This window comes from Pyrgilauda ruficollis, unplaced genomic scaffold (genome assembly GCF_017590135.1).
Source record: "Pyrgilauda ruficollis isolate IOZ18807 unplaced genomic scaffold, ASM1759013v1 scaffold10, whole genome shotgun sequence".
NCBI classification, from domain to species: Eukaryota; Metazoa; Chordata; class Aves; order Passeriformes; family Passeridae; genus Pyrgilauda; species Pyrgilauda ruficollis.
This window is the reverse complement of record NW_024508101.1, coordinates 9,952,499-9,977,991: the sequence shown is the minus strand read 5'-3', so window position 1 is coordinate 9,977,991 and position 25,493 is coordinate 9,952,499. Positions and strand designations below refer to the sequence as shown.

The 25,493-nt window shown below is 44.3% G+C and overlaps 2 protein-coding genes across 2 annotated transcripts; one reads left to right on the top strand and one right to left on the bottom strand.

Moving 5' to 3' along the window:
* The first annotated feature begins 2,489 nt into the window (after nt 1-2,489).
* On the top strand, nt 2,490-13,371 carry CFAP100 (cilia and flagella associated protein 100). The gene is made up of 14 exons (XM_041464919.1): nt 2,490-2,532; nt 2,927-3,033; nt 4,293-4,482; nt 5,099-5,166; nt 5,826-5,989; nt 6,577-6,657; nt 7,255-7,433; nt 7,511-7,655; nt 8,371-8,419; nt 8,993-9,144; nt 9,903-10,038; nt 10,515-10,717; nt 12,254-12,347; nt 13,282-13,371. The coding sequence occupies exons 1-14, from the start codon at nt 2,508-2,510 to the stop codon at nt 13,345-13,347; spliced, it is 1,659 nt and encodes a 552-aa protein (XP_041320853.1). The 5' UTR covers nt 2,490-2,507; the 3' UTR covers nt 13,348-13,371.
* A 580-nt stretch (nt 13,372-13,951) lies between these two features.
* On the bottom strand, nt 13,952-24,815 carry ZXDC (ZXD family zinc finger C). The gene is made up of 10 exons (XM_041463506.1): nt 24,392-24,815; nt 23,757-23,909; nt 22,809-22,887; nt 22,553-22,683; nt 21,791-21,961; nt 20,541-21,226; nt 19,749-19,833; nt 17,799-17,971; nt 16,933-17,034; nt 13,952-16,120 (listed from the first exon to the last, which is right to left on the bottom strand). Exons 1-10 carry the CDS (start codon nt 24,798-24,800, stop codon nt 16,034-16,036), a joined length of 2,076 nt encoding a protein of 691 aa, XP_041319440.1. The 5' UTR covers nt 24,801-24,815; the 3' UTR covers nt 13,952-16,033.
* Between the last annotated feature and the right edge of the window lie 678 nt (nt 24,816-25,493).

Genomic DNA, 25,493 nt, shown 5'->3' with positions numbered 1-25,493 from the left:
TGGGAGGGAGACCCCAGGGTGAGAGGGACACTGCTGGGTGAGAAAGACACCCTGGGTGGGAGAGACACCCCTGGGTGAGAGAGATATAGCTGGGTGACACCCCTGGGTGAGAGAGATATAGCTGGGTGACACCCCTGGGTGAGAGAGACACTCCTGGGTGACAGAAACTCCGCTGGGTGAGTGGGACACTGCTGGGTGAGAGGGACATCCCTGGGTGACACTCCTGGGTGAGAGGGACACCCTGAGTGAGAGAGACACCCCGGGGTGACACCACTGGGTGACATCTCTGTGTGCAACACCCCTGGGTGAGAGGGACACTCTTGGGTGACACTGCTGGGTGAGACACCTCTGGGTGAGAGGGACACTCCTGGGTGAGAGGAGTACCCCTGGGTGAGAGGAGCACCCCAAGGTGAGAGGGACATTCCTGGGTGACACCCCTGGGGGAGACACCGCAGAACAGCGGGCGAGGAGGGTGTGCAGAGAACTGTGCTAGGGACAGATGAGTGACATCCTGTGCTCTGGGAACATGGTGGAAAAATGTATTGCACTCGTTTTTAGATCTGTCTGTGTATTTACTGTAGCTTTCTGTTTTGTTTTGTTGGGGTTTGGTTTTGTTGGTTTTTGGGTTTTTTTTTGGTGCTGTTGTTGGTTTTTTGTTTTTTTTTTTTTTTTTTTTTGCTCAGCAGCCTGATGCTAGGGAAAAGCACTGAATAAAGGTCTCAAGGCATTCATGGTTTTCATTCACTATCTACTGATTCATGTACTACTGGTACACAGCTACTGGAATATAATGTCAGAGGCAGTGAAATATATGCCACATGATTTTGGCAATGAAGCTTTTTTAATTTGCATTATTGAGCTTAATAATTATAAATTAGCAGAGCTAGAGCTTCTGTAGCTTCTGGCATTATTTCCAAAGTGCTGTGCAAACAACCGATAAAAAAACCAGCAACCTCAAACAAAAAATATCTTAATAAAATGAATATTTATAAGTTAATCATAGATACAGTTTCCTATACTTAGCTAAAATTCTCTTATAAAGCACTTTTTATGTCTGAGGGTTGCACTGACAATTATTTTCCATATGCCACTGCCTAGTCCTGCTTTTCAGACCCATTGCCTGTAGGAGGAATTTAAATCAACCACAGGAAGAAGAAAATTCTTATGATAAAGGTTTTAGATTACAGAAATCAAGGTGTGCACTGAGGGCTGAAGCTCCAGGTGAACTGCTTGTGAGGTTCACAAACTGTATTTAGGGATTTGACTGCCTGCCCACCGTTGCTCTCATGGGGCTTTCTCCAAAACTCATATCAGCAGCAGAGGTGATGTTGTTCCAGGACGTAGATGAGAGACCCTAGAGAAAAATATTCCCTTACATTAAGAAAGGTCAGAGAGGTTTGAACTCCAAGTAACAGTCAAGGAGGTTCTTGGTAAAATGTACTTCAAGAACTGAAAAGGAGAGAGAAAATATTTGGGATATATTCAAGAGCCTAAATTCTACCTCAGCCTCTGTGTCTCATCAACAGTGAAAGTTTGACACCTCCAAAGAATAAGTTACTAATTGGGCAGCTGCAGAAAAAACACAAAGCACCAAGGACGGACATGGAAATTAGGCCAGATGAGTTTAGCTCAAAATACATAAAAACTGGAGGCTCTTCAGAGCAAAAACTGATGCTCTAAAATAGCTCTAAAACTAGTGCAAACAGAAGAGGATATTTTCTACAGCGTCTTATAGCAGTGCAGGTCAGGAATGGTGCCAGCAGCAGAATTGCATCAACTGAACTAATACCTCACTAAGCCCAGCTTGCTGCCTTTGGTGATTAAAGGATAGCTTTAACAATGCTCTATCTGTTCTTTGTAAATGAGATCATTCCAACTATGGCTTGTCCCTTAGGATCCATAGCAAAAACTACAAAAAGACTGGAGTCAGAGAAACAAAAAAATAACCTTCAACAGTTTGCCAACATAAAATGAAAGGCAACAGAGTTCTGTAAAGTGTGTCTGTGCTGTCCAACAATCATTCATACTTATTGCAAGAAATCCACAATGCTGAAGCAATTACTGGGAAGAGCCTTAGTGAGTAAAAATGTAGCTTGTGAACTAGTGACAGGAGGATGAAAAAGCATGGGTGTGGATCAGAACTGGTGACTGGGTGGAAAAACAGACAAGGGACTTGGGTTGCTTGCTGTCTCCAAATTTGTTTTGTTGTTGCTTTCCTATCAGTTTACATTTTACACAGCTTTCACCTAAGGCAGGGATGAACATCTCCTTCTGGAGGTCAGAACATATGTGTTTTCCAGTTTAATGGAGCTTTTTGTTAATTGCTACAGACACTAAGGGCTCAGTGGTTAAGATACAAAAGCCCCTAGGCCTGTCACTGCTGTAAAACTTATCACATCAATTACTGGCAGATCCCAGCTGACTGATTTATTTTCTTTGGGCCAGGGTCAAAGACACCATCCTGACATACAGCATCAACATCTAAAAGTCTCTCTTCCAAACTTGAAATGGAAACCCACCTTGTGTTGCCAGGTAGGGACACAATGCTCCAGTAACATTTCCTTCTCAGCTCAGAGGAGAGGCCTGAAGTCTTCTTCTGCCCCAAAACAGATGAAATGGGTAAAAGAGCTACAAACAGAAAAATCCCTGGCTGAAATGTTGTTCATCAGATATGGCCAAGTGACAAACCACACAGAGGTCTCAGTTTTGTCACTGGCTTCCCAGAAGCCCTATCCAGCTCCCTGCTCTTGATCCACCATTGTTAGACATCTGCCCACACTCCAGGTGTGACACAGCACATTCCACTCCCTTTGCACTGGGTCCAGACATTCAGCTTCACATCTTCTACATCTTCATCCTGGGGGTTTTTTCTGTTTGGTTTGGGGTTGGGTTTTTTTTTGGTTTTTTTTTGTTTTTTTTTTCCCAGAAAGCACAGAAGAGGATGAAAAAAACCCAATGAAAAATCCATTTAAAGTCCCATCAGATACTGAACTTTTCTCAATGAGGGACAAGGAAATTAAGAAGGCACAGAAGGTATGTACACATGCTTTAGGCTAAACTATATAACAAGCAATTACTAAGACAGGCATCCACCCAACCAATACCAAAATTTAGTACATGAGAGATCAAAGACTTCTTCATAGGAAAGCTGGGGATGTTCAGCCTGGAGAAGAGAATGCTCTAGGGAGACCTGATTGTGACCTTTCAATAATTAAAAAGTGCTTATAAAAAAAGAGTGACTTTTCCCACAAGTAGATTGTGATAGAACAAGGTGGAGAGGATTTAAACTAGAAGAGGAAAGCTTTAGATTAGATGTCAGGAAGAAATTCTTTACTGTGAGGGTGGTGACACTGGCACAGGTCACTCAAGGATGTTAGGGATGCCCCATCTCTGGAAGTGTTCAAGGCCACGTTGGATGAGGCTTTGAGCAACCTGGTCTAGTGGGGTGCTCCTGTTCGTGGCAGGGCGTTGGAGCTAAATGATCCCTAAGGTCCCAACCCAAACCTCTCTGGGATTCTGTGATCTCTGGGAGGTCTGATTGTTGCACAGGGTTGCACAGCCTGGCATAGTGTGAGAGGAAGCAAGAGCTCTAAAGCAAGGCCTCCTCACCTCACACTGGTGACTGACACAGTCTGGTTTTTGTTTGGGTTGAAGGGCACTAGACCATTATGGGGAAGAGCTTAGGAAGCAGTGCACTAAGGATGTCTGCTGAGTGATGTCCTCACCATAAACCAGGCCCAGACTGTGCAGACAGCACTGAATTACACTGAATTCAGTCCATAACACTGAGCAGGAACACCTTTTACCTTCCAGAAGGTTCTGGAGTGGGTTTGAATAGATCTTTTCAATCTGAACTTAATGGTTTAAATGTCCTTGTAGAAGTTGGACTTAGTTGGTTAAGTGTGAGCTGTCCTCTTTTAACCAGGGGACTCCAAGGATGAATCTCAGAAAATTTCCATTTCCTCACAGCAATAACCCAAGAAGGAAAATTGAGGGCACTGAGTGGATACAAACTGGCACAGCTGGTGGATGGATGCAGAATACAAATCAACAAAATTGACAACAAAAAAATGACAAAAAATCAACAAAAAATGACAAGTGCTAAGAAATTTAGTGTTTCAGTTGCCTCAAGAGAGAATATTATTGTGATTAGTCAGATAAACTAGGCAAATATGCACCAGCAGAGTATCACCACTGCAAATTTCCAGGCTGTCAATAACTTACTCATGTCTTTAAAAGCCACAGCAAACAAAGCACAGGATCAAACTGTACACATATCTGACTTCTCACAGGAACGTGAAAGGAGGAAGACTATGAAAGTCCATGAGAAAACTACTTACTCCACTAAAATGAAGGCAAAAAGCGGGTTGAGGAAAGCTTTGAAAACGGAGGAAGAAGAGGAGAGCAGAAAAGAGGCGACATGTGAAGAGAGACTGAAATGTCTTCAGGAGATGCTTTCACGGAAGCTAGCCATGAAAAAAGGTGGAGAACAGGCTCTGTCTTTGCAGTGGTGCTGCTCAGCTGGGGAACAGCCTGGAGCAAAGGCCAAAGAGGGGATGGGCAGAGCAGCTGGCTCTGGCTGACTTCAGTGAGGTCATGCAGACCTCATGCACCGTTCTGTGCTGTGTTTTGCCAACCCCTGCATGGCTGAGCCACGTCCATCTCAGGCATTTACATTCAGAGCCTGGGCCATCCCCTCACAGTAGCCTGGGTTCCACCAGCCTTGCAGCAATGAGCTGGCAGCCAGCTGTTGCAGGTTGCAGGATCTTGTGTGGTGGAAAGCTTTCTACTAAGCCAACCTAAAGTTGGATTTTAATGGATACAGGCAGGATTTTCTGCCTCTGACATAAGGAGTAGATTTGCCATTAAAGTCTAGAGGACAAGGACCAGATTGTCCACTCCATTCTCCCTAGTTTTACTCCATGAAAATCCATATGAAACTGATCCTAAACAAGGTTATAACTATAATACAATAATCAGTATTGCTGACTCCAATGCCAGCCAGATCCATGCTCATGGCAGCCTACATATTCATTGTGCTTTGCCTTGGCCATATTTCCCCCTCTCTAGTCTAAGCAACTTTATATTCTAATTTCAGATTATGCATTCGACAGGGAGACCTTCCATGGCTACCTACAGGACAGAAAACAGATCTTTTTTCTTGAGGTACATGGTTTTCAGTATGTTACTTTCTGTTCATTTAATTACTCTTCCCTGTGTTGCTTTGTTGTGATGTTTATTCTCCTGAGATCAATGCCTAGAGATCTTTCCAAGGTGGCACACATCAGAGCTCATGAACCGACTGTCCAAGTCCTGCCTTACAGTCACTCAGAATCTGTAGCCCAGTAATTCCCAGCCAAGAAATAAAGGAATGTAGGTCATTGCCATCACTCAGTAGCCACCATGAATCATTTGTGAGATGCACAGTTACACTGATATTTGGCTCCTGCTGTCCTGTACATAAACTGTGGCTGGGAGCCATTCTGAACTCAGCATGAGGGAATGGAGTACCTGTGCTCAAACATTCCCATTAGTCATCTCTATTATTGAGCTGTAACACAACTGAATCAATCTTTGTCAGCCAGGAGTTAGCGCAGGGCTGGGACTTCTGAATTCTGTCTTTAGATTGACTGCTTATTTACTATGTTTCTTCTGAAATAACTCCTGGCCTCCATGTACCTGGCTTGCACTAAGTCACACATCTGAGTTTAAAATCTTTTCCCTCTCTGCCCACAACTATCAGGGAATTTGGTAACCAGGTAAACCAGTGTACCTTTAAAACCAACCAGCTGAAGTGACTGTGTTGCCTTTGGGGCTCATTTCAGCATACCATTGCAGTAAAGCGAGGGGAGATTGAAAAGATGGAGAACATAGCAAAGGATGAGGAAAAAAAGCTGCAAAAGGCTGAGAGAAGGATGGAGAAGGACACTGCCATGTTTGATGAGTTCCTGAAGGAGAACCACAATAACTCTGTTGAAGCACTGAGAATGTAAGGAGCATTGATGGAACCACCACTGTTCTATTCCATTCTGGGCACAGGAGATCTGCTGCTTGACCTCCCTGCAGGGTTTTGGCTGAACACTCTGAGTTTCCCAGAGTTACAGTTCTGGTGGCACTTTCTTCCCACACATTCAATAAAAGAGAGGAAGGAGAACAACATCCAGGGAATACCCTCATTTCAAAAGCCCTTGATCTGGTGGCAGCAAGGACCCTGCTGGTGGCTCCACCACTTCCATTCTTCTCACAACAGCCTTTACTGGAGGGAGATGCCTCTGCCCAACCCCTCACAGCCCCCTCAGTGAGGCAAACTGAGCACTTTGGCCCACTGCAGGTATCACAAGGGCACAGCTGCAACTGATGCTCAGCAGCAGCCAGATTAGGGAGGCCTGGACACTGGGATGCCATACTTTGCCAAGAACAAGAGGGTCTTCAGGCAGGAACCAAGCATGTCCTGGGACACATCTACAACACAGATTTCTAGGGCTCATATCACATTTTTTTCACTGTTTCATAGGCACCTCAATTCACTACTCAGTACTAAATTGTTTAATGGCTTGTTCGTGCATCCTTTCCTAGAGCCAAAAGAGAAACCTCAGCAAAGACAAAGAAAATAACAGAGATCCAGGGACTCACAACTGAAATAAAGAAAATCCAAAGGTAAGGTTGCTCATTACTCCTGCCTTACCTTCAACAGCCCCTACAGTGCTACAGCTTCACAGTCCTTGCAGAGGATAGATTTCTAAAAATGTGCAATTTAAACAGTCAAAATGTTTTGGCTTTTGTTTTCAAGATGCTGGCTTTGTTTCTAAAACAACTCATCTAGTTTTCCAATTACATTTTTTAAAAAGTAAAGATATTCCAACCCCGAAATTAAATGCCTAACATCAGATTAAAATCCAAACAAAACTAAGCAATGCATTTTAGTGGGGACCTAGGGAAAGACAAAAAAAAAAAAAGTATAATTACAATTATGAGTTGAGCTGGAAAAAATTCTCATTGCTTTTCAAGTAAAAATTCAAAAATTAGCAAGCTCAGTACCGTAGCAAGAGATATGACAAGGGAATATGACTGATTCTCAGCTTCCACATGAGAAACCACAGAGAGCAGGTTCCCTTTTGCCTTTGCATATCCATGAAAAAATGTGCCCCCTCTCCCCTTCTCTGGATGAAACTGAGTATCAAGAGTGAGAAAGAACCTGTTCAAACAGAAGCTTCCCTCCCTGCTAACAAACTTTGTCCACTTCTCTCAACCCAGTGACATCTCCAGATTTGAGGACACCCTGCAGGAGTACAAGATGTACAGGGACATCCTCTACCAGCTATCTCCAAAAGAGTGGCAGGAGGAACACAGAAAAAGGCACAAAAAAGAAAAGGATAAGGAAACAGAATCCAGGAATGAAGGAAGTGCTTCACATCCCTCCACCACAGAGCAGGGTGAGTGCCAGCAAAGTGCTGCTGCTGCTCCCTGGGACAGACCCTGGCTCTAAGTGGACACCTGCTCTTGTCTCCAGACCAGGGTCCCACAGACACTGCCCACAGTGTCACTTTTACGGATATACCAAGTTCCCTGCTGTTCTCAGAAAGTTTGGATTTCAGGTCACGGGATGTCAGGCCACAGCTTAAACACTTCCTGAAGCCTCTTTTATCCAGAGATCTGTAAGTACCAGATGATGCAAACAACACACTTAAGGACTGAAAAGAGCACTCAGCTGACTGGGAATCAGCACAGGGGAATCCTGCTGCTCATTCTGGCTGGGCATTCCAAGATCTGGGGCTTATTGGAACAAACCACAAAAAGCTGTCAGGTGTGCAAGTCAGTACCTATATGCCTGCTCCAAGTGAGCTCCGTCCTCAGATCCTCTGCTGAGAGCCTGCCCCAAGTGGGGCTGTCACTGAGACAATGCAAACAGAGGTTTTTAACCCTTCATGGCACAGGGTGACAGGTACAAGTGAAAGTGATGAGCAGACTGAGCTGCCAACAGCAGCAAAGCACCACTTCCCTCTCTTCCAGCACTTGTGTAGAGGAAGAAGCGTTAAACAAATGAGTGAATTAAACTCACTCCCAGTGAGTTTAAAGGCATTTGGATCAACACCCACAGTTCATGTGTCATTCCAGCCCCACTGGCCAGCACAGCCCAGAGCAGCACAAAAGGAGCTTGCTCATGGACAGAAGTAGCTCCTGTGCTGCTTGTTTGTGTGACCCCTAGACCCTACTGACCCCTAAATATCCCACAGGCACAGGGAGGCAAAGGTGGGAATGTGCAGAGGAGTAAACAGCGACAGTGAACAGTAACAATGTTCTTATGTCACTAATGAACCCCCTCTGAGCTGTCATTGCTCTAAGGGCCTAACACACAAAATGCTTTTTCAGAAGTTCACTGGAGGATGCAGAGAGTGAAATCAGCTCGGATGAAGATGAGGTCAGAAGTCTTAAGTTGAAATATTTGCATTTTCTGTTTGTCCTGTGTCACTTATCAATGTTACTAATTTCCCTCACCTTCTAACCATTAGTTACAGTTTGGAGGAGTTACTGTAGTTACAAATTATAAATGTATGTTTATACATTCCTGAATGTTAACATTTTGGCGATACATATTATAAATACCTTAGTTTAATTTTCCTCCTTCAGTTTCCAAAGTCCTACCATCAACTCTAAGCTTGCCATCCTCCAGTGAGATATCATAAAATGAAAGATTTTTAAATTAGTGTAATTACTGGCTTATGTCTGAAATTGAAGTTTTCCCACTCACAGATGGTTGCAACACTTGTTACCCCCAAAATTCAATTTGTTTTGGGGGTGAGCTGTTGAGGCACAGCAAAGCCACACACGGCAGGAAGGATGTCCATGTATGTTTGCACATGGACAAACATGGACCTCTCTAGATGGAAGAACATTTGAATAGCCAGGGCTGGTGCAGACCAGCCTCCTTGTAGTTCAGTGGAACAGAATCTAGAGGAGGGAAAAGGCTCATCACATGTGTTTTCCACTCTAGGAGCCTGAGCTCTACTTTACTGATCCTGAACAATTGCTTACTACTTTCATGGAGATGCTGGATGAGAACTTATCCTTTGTCCTGAACTCCCAGGATATTGCGGAGAATTGGAACAAGGTCCAACAGACTTTCATCACCACACGTGAAAGCACGTAAGTGTGACCCTGAGGTGATGGAAGGGGTCCCTCTGGTCCAGCTTTCAGACATAAGTGACCCCTCTGCCCCCACACACACCTCACCATCATGCACACACTGCAGAGCAGTGTAATGCTGATCACACAGCAGGGTCTTTCTTTGAGCTCCTAGGAAAGTGTCCCATACATGCTTAATTTAGAGATAAGACTTGAGCTTCAGACTAATTCCTTAGTCGTCAAGGCACAGGCTAGGGAATGATGCATTAAGCATCCTGGAGTCAATGTAAGTATAGTGTAATTCTCATGAAGGAAGAGCAAAGAAGGAAATAAGACAATTCCTGGAGTGATCCAGAGCAGCACCAATGCTGACTCAGTGCAAGACCTTCCTAGAGGAAGACAGCAGGGAACCCAAGTGTCCCAAGTGTCATTGTAATCTACAGGGTCAATGGCAGGTAGACATATATTCCTGTTTAAAATGTAGCTTAGCTCCTTGGTGAAGTTTTAAAGGTAATCTGGATCCCCCACTGACTTACCAAAAAACCTTGAATGTTTAGCAATGCTACTTCTCCCTCCCCCACACCAGCACAGCAGCTGCTTTTCCATAAAGAAACCCCGAAGTTCCCAGTGTTTTCAGGGCTGTGGGTGCAAGTTCCAGGAAAGGCTGAAGTGTTACCTCCATCTGCCGGCAGCAGGAGGGACCAGCCCAGGCTGCGGAGAGCAGAGCGTGTGTTCCAGAGGTGCCCTTCCCAAACACCTCCTCTCTCTCTCCCCTCTAGGGAAAAGGAGCTGGCAGCGCTGAAAGAGCAGGTGAACACCCTCCGAGCCTCCGTGGCCAAGGAAGAAGAGAAAGTAGCCGACCTAAAGCTCAAAGTTCAGCTCTTTTCTTCTGGGGAAGATGAAGGTGATGACCAGGTACACGCTGGGATCCAGGCAAAGGGGGTTCACATGTACACAAGTGGTTCCTCTCCCCCATCCACATCCATCCTGGGAACAGAGCACACAGGGGTGCACTGAGGAGGGATCAGTGCTGTCCCAGCAATGGAGCTACAGCAAGGCTGGTTTGGGGCACTGCTGAGGCAGCTAACTGGGGCAAACCTGTCTGTTCCATGCAGCTGCTGCCAGGTGGGAGCAGGGCTCCCAGAGACAGCTGGGCAGCAGCCACCTGACCCAGGTCACAGCCAAGCTGGGAAGATGAGCAACAGGAGAATGGCTCAATTCAGCCATCTGTTCCTGCCATTGCTGTTAGCCAACCAGGAAACAAGCAATTGCGTCTTATTGAGGGGATTAAAGTGTTTCCTTCAGAGATTTCCTTTGGTTTTGGAGGGATATTATGGTTCCACTTGGCAGAACCCAGCTGTGTCACTCACCATATCTCCTGTCACCTCTAGGACAAAATGCTCACAAGTCTGAACAAGAAGGTGCAGGAAGTCTATTTCCAGTGCACTGGAGACAATGAGACAAACCTGCCAACAGTAGAGATGTTAAAGGTAATAGAAAAACAGCTCAATGATTTACTGGACAGCGTGGAGAGAATCCCACCAGCAAAGATAGAAAAGGCTGTGAAAGACATAAGAAAGGAACAGAGGGCAAGGTAAGGCAAGACCCGCTTCTGGAAAACCTCTCTGTTTTAAATGTTGACAGCTGAAAGAGCCAAATCAACCCAAAAAACTGTAGCAGCAATCTGAAATCCCACATAAGCAATCCATCCAATTTTACTTCTGTAAGGGTTCTACATTCACAGTACTTGCATCTCCTCCTCAGTGAGCTGCAGCCCACAGCTTCATTAGAAAAGATCTGCAAACTACAGTAGAAAAATCTAGAAGAAGGAAACAGAAAACACTAAACCCACAAAAAAACCCAGATTCTGAGAATCATCATTTTAAGAAAACAATTTACAGTAGCAAAATTTAAACTGAATAAATAGAAAATTAAACCTCAATTTAACACAGTCTGCCTTGCCCTGATATTTTGTCAGACTTTAATATATACATAAGGGCATTTGTAAACAACTCCAGCTTTGAAATATTTCTTCTACAAAACTTTTAAGTTTAATTTGTATTACTAGATTAAATAATGGCAATTAACACAGTCAGTGTAAGTCCCAAGATGAGACACGTTCCTGTAGGCCCAGTTACACAAAATTTCACCTCACAAATAACAAAGATAACTGATGACTGTATCTGGCCATCCTCAAGTGGATCAGACAGATTAACATGAGGATTTAAAGCCAGACAGTGACGTTTTGGTTCTGCTTATTCTCTTTCTCTGCATCGTTATTCAGCTGTGTAGTAGAAAAGGTATGGTGCTTCTTCCTGATGTTCTGTGAATAGGTTTGCACTCTTAAATTGCAAAATAAATAAGACAAACATTTATTCTATGCTGGGAATGGAGGAGAATAATTCAGGAAAGATACTACAAACCCTACCCCCAAATAAAAATAATGTTTTTTAAAACCCCAAAAGAGCCCAAACAAACACAAAAACACCCCAAAAGACCACCAAAACAACACCAACAAAACCAAACCACAACAAACCCTACAAAAAGCATAAACATTTTCCTCATGTTTACATGGTTAAGGCTGCAGTTTCTCTGCACCACTGTTCATAGCTTGATCCCATTTCTGTTCCAGCACTTCCTTTTCATAGGGAACTGGAGCAACAGAATTGACCCCCAGTGTGCCCCTCTGGGCCAAGTGTGGAGTGGGTGTAACAGCTCACACCTGTGAGTCACAGACCTGGTTACACTGGTGAGAACTGGGTAGAGAACCAGCACCACCCTCCCCACGGCTGGGGAGCATCCTGCTCAGCTGCAGGGCTTAAGTCACCTGCTGAAGGGGGTGCAGAGCATGTCTGTAACAGAACTGCCCAGCATCTCTGTGTCAAAGAGATGCTTTTTCCACCCATCCATTACTCCTGAAAGAGTAGGACCACTTGCAGGCAGTGCTTCCTTCTCACCCTTCACAGCAACCAACTCCAGCAGCAAGTGCACCCCAACCCCTGTGCTCCACTGGTTGGATGGAAGGTGTGGTGTAAGATGTTATGTTAGATGTTGATGCTGTGTGTCAAAAGCACAGGTGGTATAGCTGCAAGCTGCATTTAACTCAACCTTTATTTCCTCTCTTCAAAAGGCTCAGAGAGGAAAAGCAGAAACAAGCGAAGCAGCAGCAGGATGAGGGACTGAAAAGGGACATGGAAAGATCACAGGTACCTGAAGAAAAAAAGGTAAGTGCAGTGGTCTGTGGAAACACCTCACCTCAACAGCTCACTTTGGAGAAGCTGGGGTACCTGAATCTCAGGTGTTGAAGGGAAAATATTCCTAAGGGGCCTCCACAGCTGTGTGGGGGTGGCACCTAGAGCCAGGCGTAGCCCAGTTTACAGAAGTGATGTAACTTGAGCCACTGCTGGGAAGTCAGTCACAGTGCACATGATTCCAGTTCAGCGTCCTTCCATCATCCTTCTCTCAACCACATGGCCCCCCTCCACTACTTGCCAGCTCTCAGTAAGCTCATTTCAACTCGTTACCTTGGTTGTATTAAACCAAGCACAAAAGTTGGCAAATGAGGAACTGGGCAGCAGCAGGATACTCCTGATAACAGCAGCAAGGCCCTAGATCAGCTCAGCCACATCAAACCACACCTTTTCTGACATGTTCCACATCCTCCTGAACTCAGCTCTGGCCCCTTGAGAGGAACAGTGCAGAGCTTCTGCCATGGCTGCTGCACCTCCCCAGGTCAACATGGCCATGAGGAGACCCCGGTTCTGTCACAGTGACAGCACAGGTGACTTGAGAGCAGGGGCCATGAGTCCCTGCCCCTTTAGCCAAGAGAAATAGAGGATTCTGTAGCTTCCCTCTCATATTTCTTTGGATTTCCAACTTTCCATCTTCTTCCTGGCAAGGACTAACGAGGCTTTAGTCAGAAAGCAGTTGTAGGTACAACAGTGAGTTGTAGAAGCTGAAGCAGGAGCACACACACAGCCTTCAGGTGCTTCACATTCACTTTCCAACACAGAAAGCACACTCAGCAGACACCCTCAGCCTGCCTAGAGCACAGGGCAAGGGCCACAGCCCCTCCCAGCCTGGCAGCACAGAGCAGTTTTAGCTGCCTGGTCAGACACCCTACCAAGCACTGATGCAGCGCCTCTTCCTCCTCTGCAGAGCTACAAGACAATGGCCTTGCCTTCCAACCCACATGCCAGGAAGAACAGCCAAGGAAATAGATAAGAAGGAAAACAATTGCATTATTTCTCCGGACAGCACAGCCTTATCACAGCTCATAGGGCTGATGCTGTTCTAGAAGTCTTTCCTAGATGTACATTCTGTCAGTCTTTGCTCAGCTGAACTTTGCTGTCCCATGAAATTTCCTTCTTCTACCCTAAGATTCCAGGGAAAGTTTGCAACCCCTTTTCCTCTCCTTTGGTATTTTGCCTAAGAAAATAAATAAAAATTCTCTCATTTTGCTTCTCAAGCTCCTGCTAAGCACCAGTGCTTTTCTCATTCAGTTTTTGATTCCAATAGCACTATCTGTAAAAACCTGAGCAGTGAGATCTACTCTAGGAGACAGTCCTAGGTGACAGTCTTTGTTAAGGCACAGCTAAGGCAGGTACCTCATAGACATTTATGATAATCATTATGATAATCACAGGTCTTCTGAAGGACTATAAAAACCAAGGGCTATGCTCCAATCCAAAGCCACTACAGACTCTGCCCCACTACGGTGAAGACACAACTGAAGGAAAACAACAAGCTCTCTGCAGAAATCAAGCTGCCAGTACTAGCTTTGCGTCAGATGCATCCATGCAAAAAACAATGCCCAGTGACAAACTAACCATAAAAAAAAAAAGCTTTATTAACCCTTTTGCACCAGCAGTTCTTCAGGTATCCATTGCCAGCAATGGAGCCCTAGCCAAGTGATCCAAGTTTCTGCCCTCAAGAGGTTAGCACTTTACATTCACTTACAAAGCTGAGTGAGGTACATTTTCAGAAGTAGAAAGATTTGGTTGCAAGTCCCATAAAAAGATGGAGTGTTCCTTGGCCATTTTAATGGATTACAAACTGGTATGGTCCTTGAGAACAGAATAATGCAGGCATTGGGAGCTCGAGGTGTCTCAGCTTCCAGGGAGAGCACGGTGACCCTTCAGCACAATTCCTCCTCAATCCTTCCACCTCCCAGGAGTGCTGCAGCCACAGCCACCAGGCAGATCTCAGCTACCAACTGGTTTGAAAAGCCAGCCTGAGAGGGTTCAGACCTTCCCTGGATTTAAGCTGTAAACTCAGAGTGAGAGGAACAGAGAGACCTCAATGCTCAGTTAGGCTAAAGATAGAAAAATAAAGCTGGTTCAACCAGAGATATAACACTGCCTACAAATCAGGAGCTGAAGTTCACTGTATGCTTTTTTCCTCTCCAAGTCTGCAATCAAAAAAGCATTTATATGGACACATACATAGTTCAAAAGGCACAGGAAGTAAAAGCATTTCTGAATGACCTCATGTGAATTTAACATCAGTATAACTGTAAAATAAATAAATATGTGCAAGATTAAAAAGATCACAACGTTCTCCTCTGTGACATATCTTATTTTGTAAAAAAAAAAAAAGAAAATACACATACGTGCATACACACACCTCACTGAGAATAAAAAAAAGGTACAAACAGTCTTTTATCAAACTCCTATACATACTTTTACAGGCATTCAGAACATCACCATAGGAAACAATTAAATTACTACCTTAAAACGTAACCAAAGGTGGTTTTTTTTCCCTATACAACCCTATACTTATTTAGGTGTCTGCAATCCAGGTAAGTAGAGTACATACAACCTCTCCCCCCACTCCCAAGAGAAACTGCAGTTTTTCAGGGACAAATCTTCCTGGGCAACAACTCTTCCTCTCATAAAATACTCTGACAACTGCATATTTTGTAAACCAGCCAGAACCTCCAGGTGCATCTGACACTCTGGGATAGCAATAAAGAACAGGTGTTAACAGCGTTCAATTAACAAAACAAAAACATCAAACAATCCTAAATAAAAAGGTAGTGACCAGTTCACAGGTAACTTGGCAGCGGGTTTATAGATGAGATAAAAATCAAGGTGCTTAAATTTACATGACGGTCAACATTCCTCCCAAAAAAGGGAACACAAAGATAAAACAAACCTCTCTCAGATGCTGTTGGACTCTTAGCAAATCACTTACAGTGAGTACAGTTCTATTGCAGTTTTCTTTTTCAAGTTTTGCTGGAAGAATTCAGCAAAGTATTTGGGATGCAGGAGCAAGGAAAAGGAGAAACTCAACATGAGCTACAAACTGATTCACAGCTAAGTTAACATTTAGAATCTAGCTTTCTAAAACAAAGATTTTAGAGCATCTCATTTTCATGGCATAAAATATTAATTTTGTTACATGTGACACTTTATTCTGGTTTTCTGCCAAACACAGGGGCCAAAACAAATCCTTTTCTTTGTGTGGAAAACACTTGCAAAATTTAGCTCTTAATTCCTTGATGCCACTGGCTTCAGGAGGAGGCCAATGGAAGGAAAGTTTTAACTGTCGCAGGCAGGATTATAAATTTGCATTTGTTAGCTGTAGAATACTTGCTTTCCTGTGAAAACAGTAAATATTACCTCAGTTTGAAGTGTAATAAAGTACTTCTCCCTGAAACAACACTGTACAGCAGTCTGCCTCAGCCTCCCAACCACCAGGCAGACAGGGTATCTTACACAGGCACATCAAGTGGGATTTACATTTTTAAAGAAAATCTTTCAGCTGCAACTGTCTTAAGCAAATCACAAAGAGTGCAACCATACTTCAGTTCTCCTACTTTTTGTATTTTCCTTAGAAAAAGATCCACACAGTAATCTCACTCTGTCATGATTGCTGTTTGTTTTCAAGTAACTGCTCTTAATAATCGTCATTCCAGATCCTGTAAATTTATTGTGCTTCCAGTGAACTGAGAGTTATCAGAACCTGCATCATCTTCAGTGGAATTGTGTGGTTCCTGTTAAAGCAAACACAGCATGAACTACTTTCACTTCTAGATGGCTTCAGTGCTTATCAGCAAGATTATCTTGACATTTATTCAACACCAGAGAAATGCTTGGAATGGCTCAGAGGAAACCCAAAGCCCTTCCAAAACAGTGTTGCCACAGTTTTTCTATGGAACACTTCAGATGAGCATTACTAATGGAAACAGATTTAAAATCACTTTTTCCTCCATTACCTCTCTACCATGGCCAACAGTCCCACTTCTCTTGTACTTATAGGTTTTGAGGAAAGTGCCCCTCCTCAACAAAAAAGATTTATTTTCTATCCAGGAGAGCCCCACTTGGCAGGAATAGGTACATTGCAGAGTTTATCAAAAATGAGGTCCCTAAGCAGGCTTCTAAACTTAACTGACACTTCCATAAGGGCACCACTCCAAAATCTAGGTTCAAGATTCTATTTCCCACTTCCCGCCCCCCTCTTCTGTAGCCTGCAACATTCCAATTCTGATCCTCTTTCCTGACCCACCTACTATCTGCAGGATGGGATCAGAAAGCAAGGGTGGGGCATTTCAGAAAAAAAGAATTAACATTTAGTTATTCATTACTCAGTAACAGAGGAAAAAAACAACCACTTCTGACGTGTCAAAGGTTGGTGACACAAGATACATTGTGCAGTGCAGCCCTCTGCTTACTATTCCTTGTGAATGGAATTCAACTCCCAATGGAAAACAAGGTATTTCCATCAGGCAGAACATGAGAGTGCTCACAGTGAACTATCTTCAAGTTTAAGCAAGGCAATAAAACCCAGTGGCTTGACATGCTGTACCTGAAGTATGTAAACAGGTAAATCCACTGTAAGCTGAGAATGTGATGAGGAAGACTGAGAGCTCAGCTGAAAGGGAAGATCTCCCTCTCCTGGGGAATCATCCTGTGAATGCAGAAACATGATCAAGTTACACCACACCCAGCTATCTCAGCACAATATGGCAAATTTCACTCAGTCCCACATTCTTGAAATATCTGATAAAGCCACTGCACTGTACCAGTAAGGCCCAGCTCCAGAAAGATGTGGAAAGCTAAAAACAACTTAAATCTGAACCTAGCTCAGTGTACAACCTATTATCCCATCCTCATCAACCTGGAACACTGGCAAGATCTGAAGAGGAAGGAAGGGTTCCCCTTTCAACAAATCTAACACAGAAACATGCAACAAGTTTCATCACGTTTTCATGAAGCTGATAGCTAACATGAAAGTTACAAATGTGCACACCCATCAAAAAATAGATCAACAGAACTCAGCCCATAGGTCTCTCCACAACAGAGCAGCAATGAAGAAGGAACTTATCCTTCCTCTGAATACTAGACAGACACACCAGGCAAAAAACCTATTACCTGCCATGCACCACTAATCAGCCCCACCAATTAACAGCTTTTGTCTTTTTTAAATTTTAAGCTTTATTTCAACAGATAAGAGAAATAACAGTTTAGGCTGAAACTTCTTTTTGCAGGAACATTTTCATGTCCATCTCATTTACTTTATAAATAAGAGGTGGAATAATGTAAGAATACTGCAGAGCTCAAGACTCTATCCAGGGACAGTATTACCTGAGTTCACAAACACTCAAATTCTTCCATAAAAGCAAATGTGGATAACAGACAAGCTGAGCATGTTTTTTTCTCCTCAGCTCTTACCTGAAGAAGCTGAATTTGCACATACTGGGCTCCAGTGGCAGGGTCCCTTATTGTCAGCCCTCCATTTGGCAGAACTATGTTACCACCCAGTCGACTGCCAGGAGTAGAGGAAGAAAAGTTGGTTGGGCTGACTTTACCACCCTTGTTTTTCCTCTGACCAGAACCAGATGCCCCTAAAAGAAAGCAATTTTAATATTTAGATTAATTTGCTAGAGTTTTCTGCTAGTATTTTTCAACTTTTTGCAGCTGTCTACAGCACGCAGCAAATGCCCACAGCAGTGCAATATAATTAAGCACCATCTGACAACTGCTAAAAGGCAGAGAGCACTCAGCTGGTGAACTCCAGCTGCTGACTGAGCACCTTTTTACATGAACATCATTGAAAAATCACAAACTGATAAGCTTAGGGTCCTCCCCTGTGGTAGCACAGAGATATCAGTTTATTTGTGGTGTTACAGAAAAGAATTAGGAAGTAGGATTGCATTTTCTATTTTTCATTCTGCAAGTCATTTCCTGAGAAGTCATGCACATGATTTTTCTAAACTGTAAAAAAAACATAGTGAAGATAATTATTTACAGGAAGATTTCAAGGACTACTAGGTAGAACAGGCTACACAAGTACAACTATCACAACCTTAAGCTTCTCTTCAGTTTAAAGTAGGATGAACCAGCTGCTGTATCATAAGCTGAAAACCAAAACCCTAATCAAAACAAAAGAATACAGTCCTGTCAGTTCAGGTTTTTGTTTGGATTTTGAAAAAAAAAAAAGCTGTAATAAATGAAGGGCTTGGATAACCTATACTTAAACCCTGAACTTCCCTCTACAGTATTCACTCAATCTAGTTAAACCAATCAGAAATATGAGACTCTCTAGACCACTTTGAGAGGCACAGCATACCACTAAGGCAACAGCTGGTGAAAGTGGACTATGGGGAGTCCTGAACAGGAACAGAAATTTTCTGAGGTCATCTTAGGAGTCATGCAAAGTGCAATCATGTTTTTTAAACTAATGTCTAAAAGACATGTTTGATGATACACGCACGTGTTTGATAATAAAAGGCCCCTTAGAACTAGTTTCATAAAGCACTTTCCTTCCATGTGATGATTTGCTGAACCAGACAGAATGTATGCACATATGCATTTTACAAACACACAAACAAAATGGTTCTCAAATCAGAACTAGTCTCTTAACTTGCCTCAAAAACTTTTGCCTTGATTTTCAGAGGAGGAAGGTCTAAGAGACAGCAAGGCAGCACTAAACTCACTCTATATATATGATATTGACGTATCATAAATCTATAATATTCCACCCCAGCCCAAAAAGTAGACACATCTCAAACACCTGAGCTTGTGCAAGTCCAGGGAGCCATGACCACATTTGATCTGACAAAGGAATAGTTAGTATTCACATCAAATGGCTCTGAGTCAAACTAAGAGGACACATCTGGAATCATGACCTAAACTCACCCTGCACAAGAAAGCTCTGCAAGGCTAAAGTGTAAGAGAGGCATGAGTATATCTAGATAATAAAAAAATGAATTCCTTCACACTGTTAGTAAGTGAAACACAAAAACAAAATCTAGCTGAAATTTCTATTGCCTGTACTGAGTAAAAGAACCCCCTAGATAAGACCATAAGCATGAACAACAGAAAGCACAGTAACGTAATTTTAGTTTTAATAACAAACAGATGAAGAGATGGACAGCTAGTGTTGTTAATAATCATGAAACATAGGGCACAGCTTTCTTTGTAAACTTCCCGTGAATCTGATATTCCACAGAATGTGATTATCCTGAGTAACAGATGGTACACCACATGCATAATTATTTCAACTATCAATAAACAGGACAGGACATTTAAGAATGTTACTCAGAAACCTGCTTCCACTGCACTGCCAAAATTACTAAATATTTTTATTCAGTAAATGCAACACAACTAATAGCTTCTCACCTGTGCTGCTGCCATTCCCTTTTTGTTTCTTTTTCTTGGCCAGCTGAATGGCTCTATAGTCTGTTCTTGCAGACCCACTGCTCTCCTAGTTAAAGGGAAAAAAAAAAAAGCCCACAGATGCAAGGTTTTTGGAATTAAGAACAGAACAAGATAATGAAAACACACACTAATGAGTTCTCAGATGCATTTATCTTCTATGCTGCAAACACTGAATTCTAGTTTCCCCCAATCTTCTTATTAGAGTTTCAATAAATTCCCTCTATCTACTCAATATATGGAGCTCAACATAAGAAGGAGTTAGCTCCACATTTGTAAGTGCTCAGATTTTAAGAGTGTAAACATGTACTTTGTAACATAAACAAAAAGTTAAGTCTGCAATAATACAGTGAAACAGAAAGGGAAAAGTACTTGAAAGAGGAATGAAGACTGGAATGAAAATGCTGCAGTTACTGTTACAGCCCAAATCTTTCCCTGGAATGAAATGAACAACTAACACGTGTAACACTTATTCTTGGACGTTCTTGCAAATTCCATTCCAGATGGGCAGGTGCTAATTTTAAAAGGTTCTTCCTGAACTGTCACCACCAGAATTTCAGTATTTCTTAGAACTTGTCACCACACTGAATCTACCTGTGAAAACACACTACTCAACGCATCGTTCTACATCTTTCATCAAAAGAGACAGAACGCACGATCTGCAAAATCTGAAAGGTCTCCCAGTAAGGTGTGAGCAGACAGGGATATCTCCAAAGTCAGGCTGTCTCATCTAGGGGTGAAGTGAATACTCCATACCAAAAATGAGCTGCCAGTCACTGCACCAAGATCCATTTCCTTCTGTGCACTGTAACTGCCCGGAGGGTTGGAGAACACAAACTGTGTCACGACTTTGCTGCCCTCCTGCTGACCAACCACATCTGAGCCGGGAAGCAAATTCCGTTCAGCTTTACTTGGTGTCAGTAACTCAGGCACATTGGTGCTGCCGAGGCTGCTGGAAGGAGTCAAAGTGGCTGTGTCTATTGTTAAATTATTGCTGCATGTCAACCCGTGCACATCCTGACTGGGATTCCTCACTGACAGAGATGCCAGCGAACCCAAGGCTTCGGCATTGACAGTCTGTACATCATCCAAATTTAAAGTGCTTTGCTGTAGAACCGTTGCATTGGTTCCCAGCAGGAGAGAACTGTCCAGGCTCTGGGGCATGTCACTGCTCGCCACCAGGATCAAGGGATCAACTGCCTGGCTCAGGGAACTGTTATTGACAGGCAGGCTCCCCCCCAGCGTTGAGCCCACCGAAGCCACGTCGATCGTGACGATTCCAGAGTTCACCAGCGCCATGTCTGCTGCAATCCCAGAATTGTTACTGGACACGTTGGAAAACAGGGATACGAGGTCGATGTTGCTGAGATCACTCTGCCCTGGACTAGTGAGTTCACTGCTGGGGGTGAGAGAGCAGGTTGCTTCCAGCTGAGTTAGGAGATCTGGAAGAGAAGGGTTTGGTTATAAGAGAGCTTCTACAGACAACAGGAAGAAAAGGAAACCTAAAATTCTATAAAATTTTCTACATTCTTAGCCTACTAAAACACTTCCCACCTTCCCTGAAAGCAGATTTAGGGAAAAGCAGCCTACTGAAATAAATTAATTCTTTTACTGAGAAGTGTGCTTATAAAAGCACTTGCCAAAAAATAACACTAAGGCAGTGCAGGCTAAGTACAGGTGGTAGAAGACTGAAAGGGGTGAAAAGAGAAATCCTTTTAGTCTTTATTCATATTTTACAGAGGGCAAGGAAAAGGAGAGGCTTTGATTAATTGAAAAATGCTGCAATTTCTCACAATTTCAGAGGTCAAGCTCAAGTATCACTTTCTGATACTCAGAGATCCCAATGAAAATTTTAGAGGAGGGTGAAACCAACTTCAGTCTCAGAGAAGAGTCTGTCATTCACATCAATAGAACTCAGATTTCAACATCAGTAATTACACATTTTCCTTAATAAAACACTTAACTTTTCCACTGCACCCTCTGATAGCCAGAGACAAACACTTTACCTGGGCTGAAGTTATGCTGCTTGACCATGTGCGTTTTCATACTGTGTTTGGAAGTGAACAGTTTGTTACAGCTGGAAACAGGGCACCGGCTCTTTAACGAGTCCACATCCTGAAGATGTTTTTTGGAGTGGATATACAGACTACTTCGTGCTGAAAATTTTGCACAACAGCCTGCAAGAAGATATATAAGGCTTTGAAGTTTCAAATTTAATGAAGTTTCTATTTAATATTCATATTTAATGTCTTAGCAAATCAGAATATCCTCCACTTGCTATTTTGCAGCACCTGTGCATATACATTCAGAGGAACCACAAGAAGGAACCTGTCAAAGGGTAGGACAGTTTAACAGCTTCTGATAACATGAAACTCTTAAGTCATTCAGTGTAAAGCACAACCTTTTCACAGTATGGCATCTGAAATTCTTCATGACAACTGCTGGAAACACCATAAAAAGGAAAAACAATCAAGTAGAGCTGCTTTACTTTAAAGAGCTGAATAATCCAGATCACACCCAAAAATCTTTGCTTCTGGAGTCCCACTGAAGTGGTGAGGGTGGCCTATCTACAATAGGAAACAGAGTTTGCCCTGTCATTCCTAACTCTGGGAATGATCACTTGTTCAAGACTTCTGTTCAGTTTTAGCTCTTCAAACCCTGTTAGAAGACTCACTCCAAATGGTTCCAGTCCTGTACCAAGGCCACATAACCTTTAGACAAAAATACACGGCAGTTACCAGGAAACACATATGAGAGTGGAGCAATACCTTCTACTGGACACTCAAATGGTTTTGTACCAAGGTGAGTTATACTGTGCCCTTTCAAGTGTTCTGCTCTTGTGAAGGACTTCCCACAGCCTTCTACTGGGCACATGAATCTCCTGTCATCTTCGTGTTTCCTGCAAGGGAAGGAAATTGTCATTGGCATGATTAAATCCACTACTGCTTAGCTACTGGAAGAGAAACAGAGACAAGCAAACAGCCAGTGGCTTAGGACAGTATAATCAGAAAAAGCTTCCTTTACCTTTTATGCCTCAGAAGTTTGGACATACTGGTAAAAGACCAGCCACAGCCTTCGAAGTCACAGATAAAAGGTCTTTCACCTTGAATAAAAAATGTTACATTAATAACCTAATACAAGACACATGCTTCTACTAGAAAATATTAAAACCTGCTTAAGTTGAATTAATTTAAGACAAGACAACTCAACCAGCCCCTCCTGCAATGCACTGCAGAGTACTATTGTGTCCCTTCCCCCTCCTACAATCTGGGCTTTCTATAACTCCATGCTATTGCATCAGAGAGCACAAGTGTTTATCAATACACCTCACATCCTGAAGGTGCTTCAATAGTCAGAAACAGCATTACTCAAAACAGAAACACAACTGAATGGTTTTTCCTGTTTTCATGATCTGCCACTGTGTCTTGATTACAAGACTGTGAAGTATGTGACACTGGTTTCCAGCACACCTATGAACTTCAAGTGACACTTTAAAAAACCTCAAAACTGTAAAACCACAAAACCAGGAAAAGAGAGGACAGTAGAGGACACACTATAACATGACAAGGCTGTATTTCAGCCTTGCAGTGGTCCTTGCACGTCAGGCATGCTTGCCAGAGCTGAAATTTATCTTCTTGAGAGTTTTTCATCTGTTTGTTTGTATCAAGAGTAAAATTTATGCAACGTTTTGAACATCTATGAACTTGGGAATAGAGCCAGGATAGTTTTTTTCTGGACAGAATGCACAATGACAAAAGCCACAGCTTTGCATATGTGCTTAACTACTTTGCATATGACAACTCGATTCAGTGGACTCCTACCCCCAGAAAGGCCAAGAATCAAATGCTTTCACTGACTCCAGATAACTAATGTCACCCTTCCTGACTTTCAGTTTTCCCAGCACACTGCAGTCCACTTTCCACATACTATGCTCCATGTACAAATCATTGTACAAATCACCCCTGTGAATACCTGTGTGACTCCTCATGTGGATTTTCAGTCGGCAAGCCTTGTCATACTGCTTGTTACAGCCAGGGAATGAGCAGGAGAACTGCTCTTGCTCTCTGAAGTGGGCTCGATTGTGGGAGAATAATGCACTCACTGTGATAAACGTTCGCTCACAGCCTGGGGAGAAAAGGGAAATAGCACACCTGGTTGGCAAAACTCAGTCACAAAACTGCACTCTTTTCTCCCTCCCAGCTTTTAGCGAGGTACTTTCAGGATCGTTTTTCAGGATATTACATCGGGGAAAAGGGAAAAAAAAAACAAACAATGAATTTCTACACATTATTTCCAGGAATTACAATTGTTTTGCCAAGGTGGGCAATCAAGTATAGCCTGGGTTAAGGCACAATGAACGCTGGAGCCGTGTCTTGCGGTGTTTCACTGCATCAGTACAAAGCCGCAGGAGCCGCACAGCATCCTCCAGCTACCAAACTTTTTCTCTTGGTCACTGAGGTGGTTTGGAGGACCTTCCTTGACATTCTAGGTACCACGAAGGGGTAAGCGGGTGCAGAAGAAGCGCGCCGAGCGCCGCACGGCCTCAGGGCAGGGATCCCAATTTCCGGAAGGGGAGGGAAAGGAGCCCAGCTCCAGAGGCGGCTTACCGGGGAAGTCGCAGCGGAAGGGCCGCTCGGGCTCCAGGTGGCTGCGGCGGCGGTGGGCGGCGAGGCGGGCGGCGCTGGGGAAGCGCTGCCCGCACGCCTCGCACTTGTGCGCCGCCTCCTGCTCGTGGGCGCGGCTGTGCGCCCGCAGGTTGTACACGGTGGTGAAGCGCTTGGTGCAGCCCGGCGCCGCGCAGGCGAACGGCCGCAGTTTGTCGTGCGAGTGCAGGTGCCGCCGCAGCTTGTAGGCCGTGGCGAAGGACCAGGCGCAGCCCGGCACGGGGCAGCCGAAGGGCCGCGCCGCGCCGCCCCGCCCGTCCTCGCCGCCGCCGTGCGCCGAGAGCCGGTGCAGCCGCAGCTGCTGCTTGCGGGGAAAGGCCTCTCCGCAGCGCGGCTCGGGGCAGGCGACCATGTTGCGCGGCGGGCCGGGCCCGGGCCGCCTCCGCGGCCGGCAGCCCCTGCGTTTCCATCTTGGGGGTCCCTGTAGCAGCGCCTGAAACCGGAGCCGCGGGGCGGGGCCGGCGCGGGCCGCAGCGGAAACGCGGAGCGCGGAGCCGCGGAGCGGGCGGCGCCGGGGAAACCCGGAGAGCGGAGCGCGGACGGGACGGAGTGCGGCTGCCCCGGGGCAGGCCCGGCCCGGCCCGGCGGGGATGGCACAGCGGGCAGGGCTCGTGTGACATCGGCTGGCACCGCTGGAGTCGGCTCAGGGCCTGGCGATTGTGCGGATGGCCAGGAAGAGTCCCAGAATTAAGGGATCCTCAGTGTAAATAAGTTCTTCCTCAAGTGGAGGTGAAACATCTCGTGTTCTAGTTTACGGCCATTGCTCCTCATCGTCTTGCTGGGCACCACTGAAAAGACTCTGGCACTATCCTCTTGGCACCTAACCTTGAGCTATTTATATGGATTCATGAGATCCCCTCTCTTTTCTCTAGAATTAGCAAGCCCCACTCTCCCAGTCTCTCCTCAGCTGGGAGACGTTCAGACCCCAAATCATCTTTGTGGCCTTCACTGAACCCTGTGCACCGGCTCCGTGTCGTTCTCACACTGAGGAGCCCAGAAGTGGACCCAGCATGCTGGATGTGGCCTCGCCGGTCGAGGGGAGGAT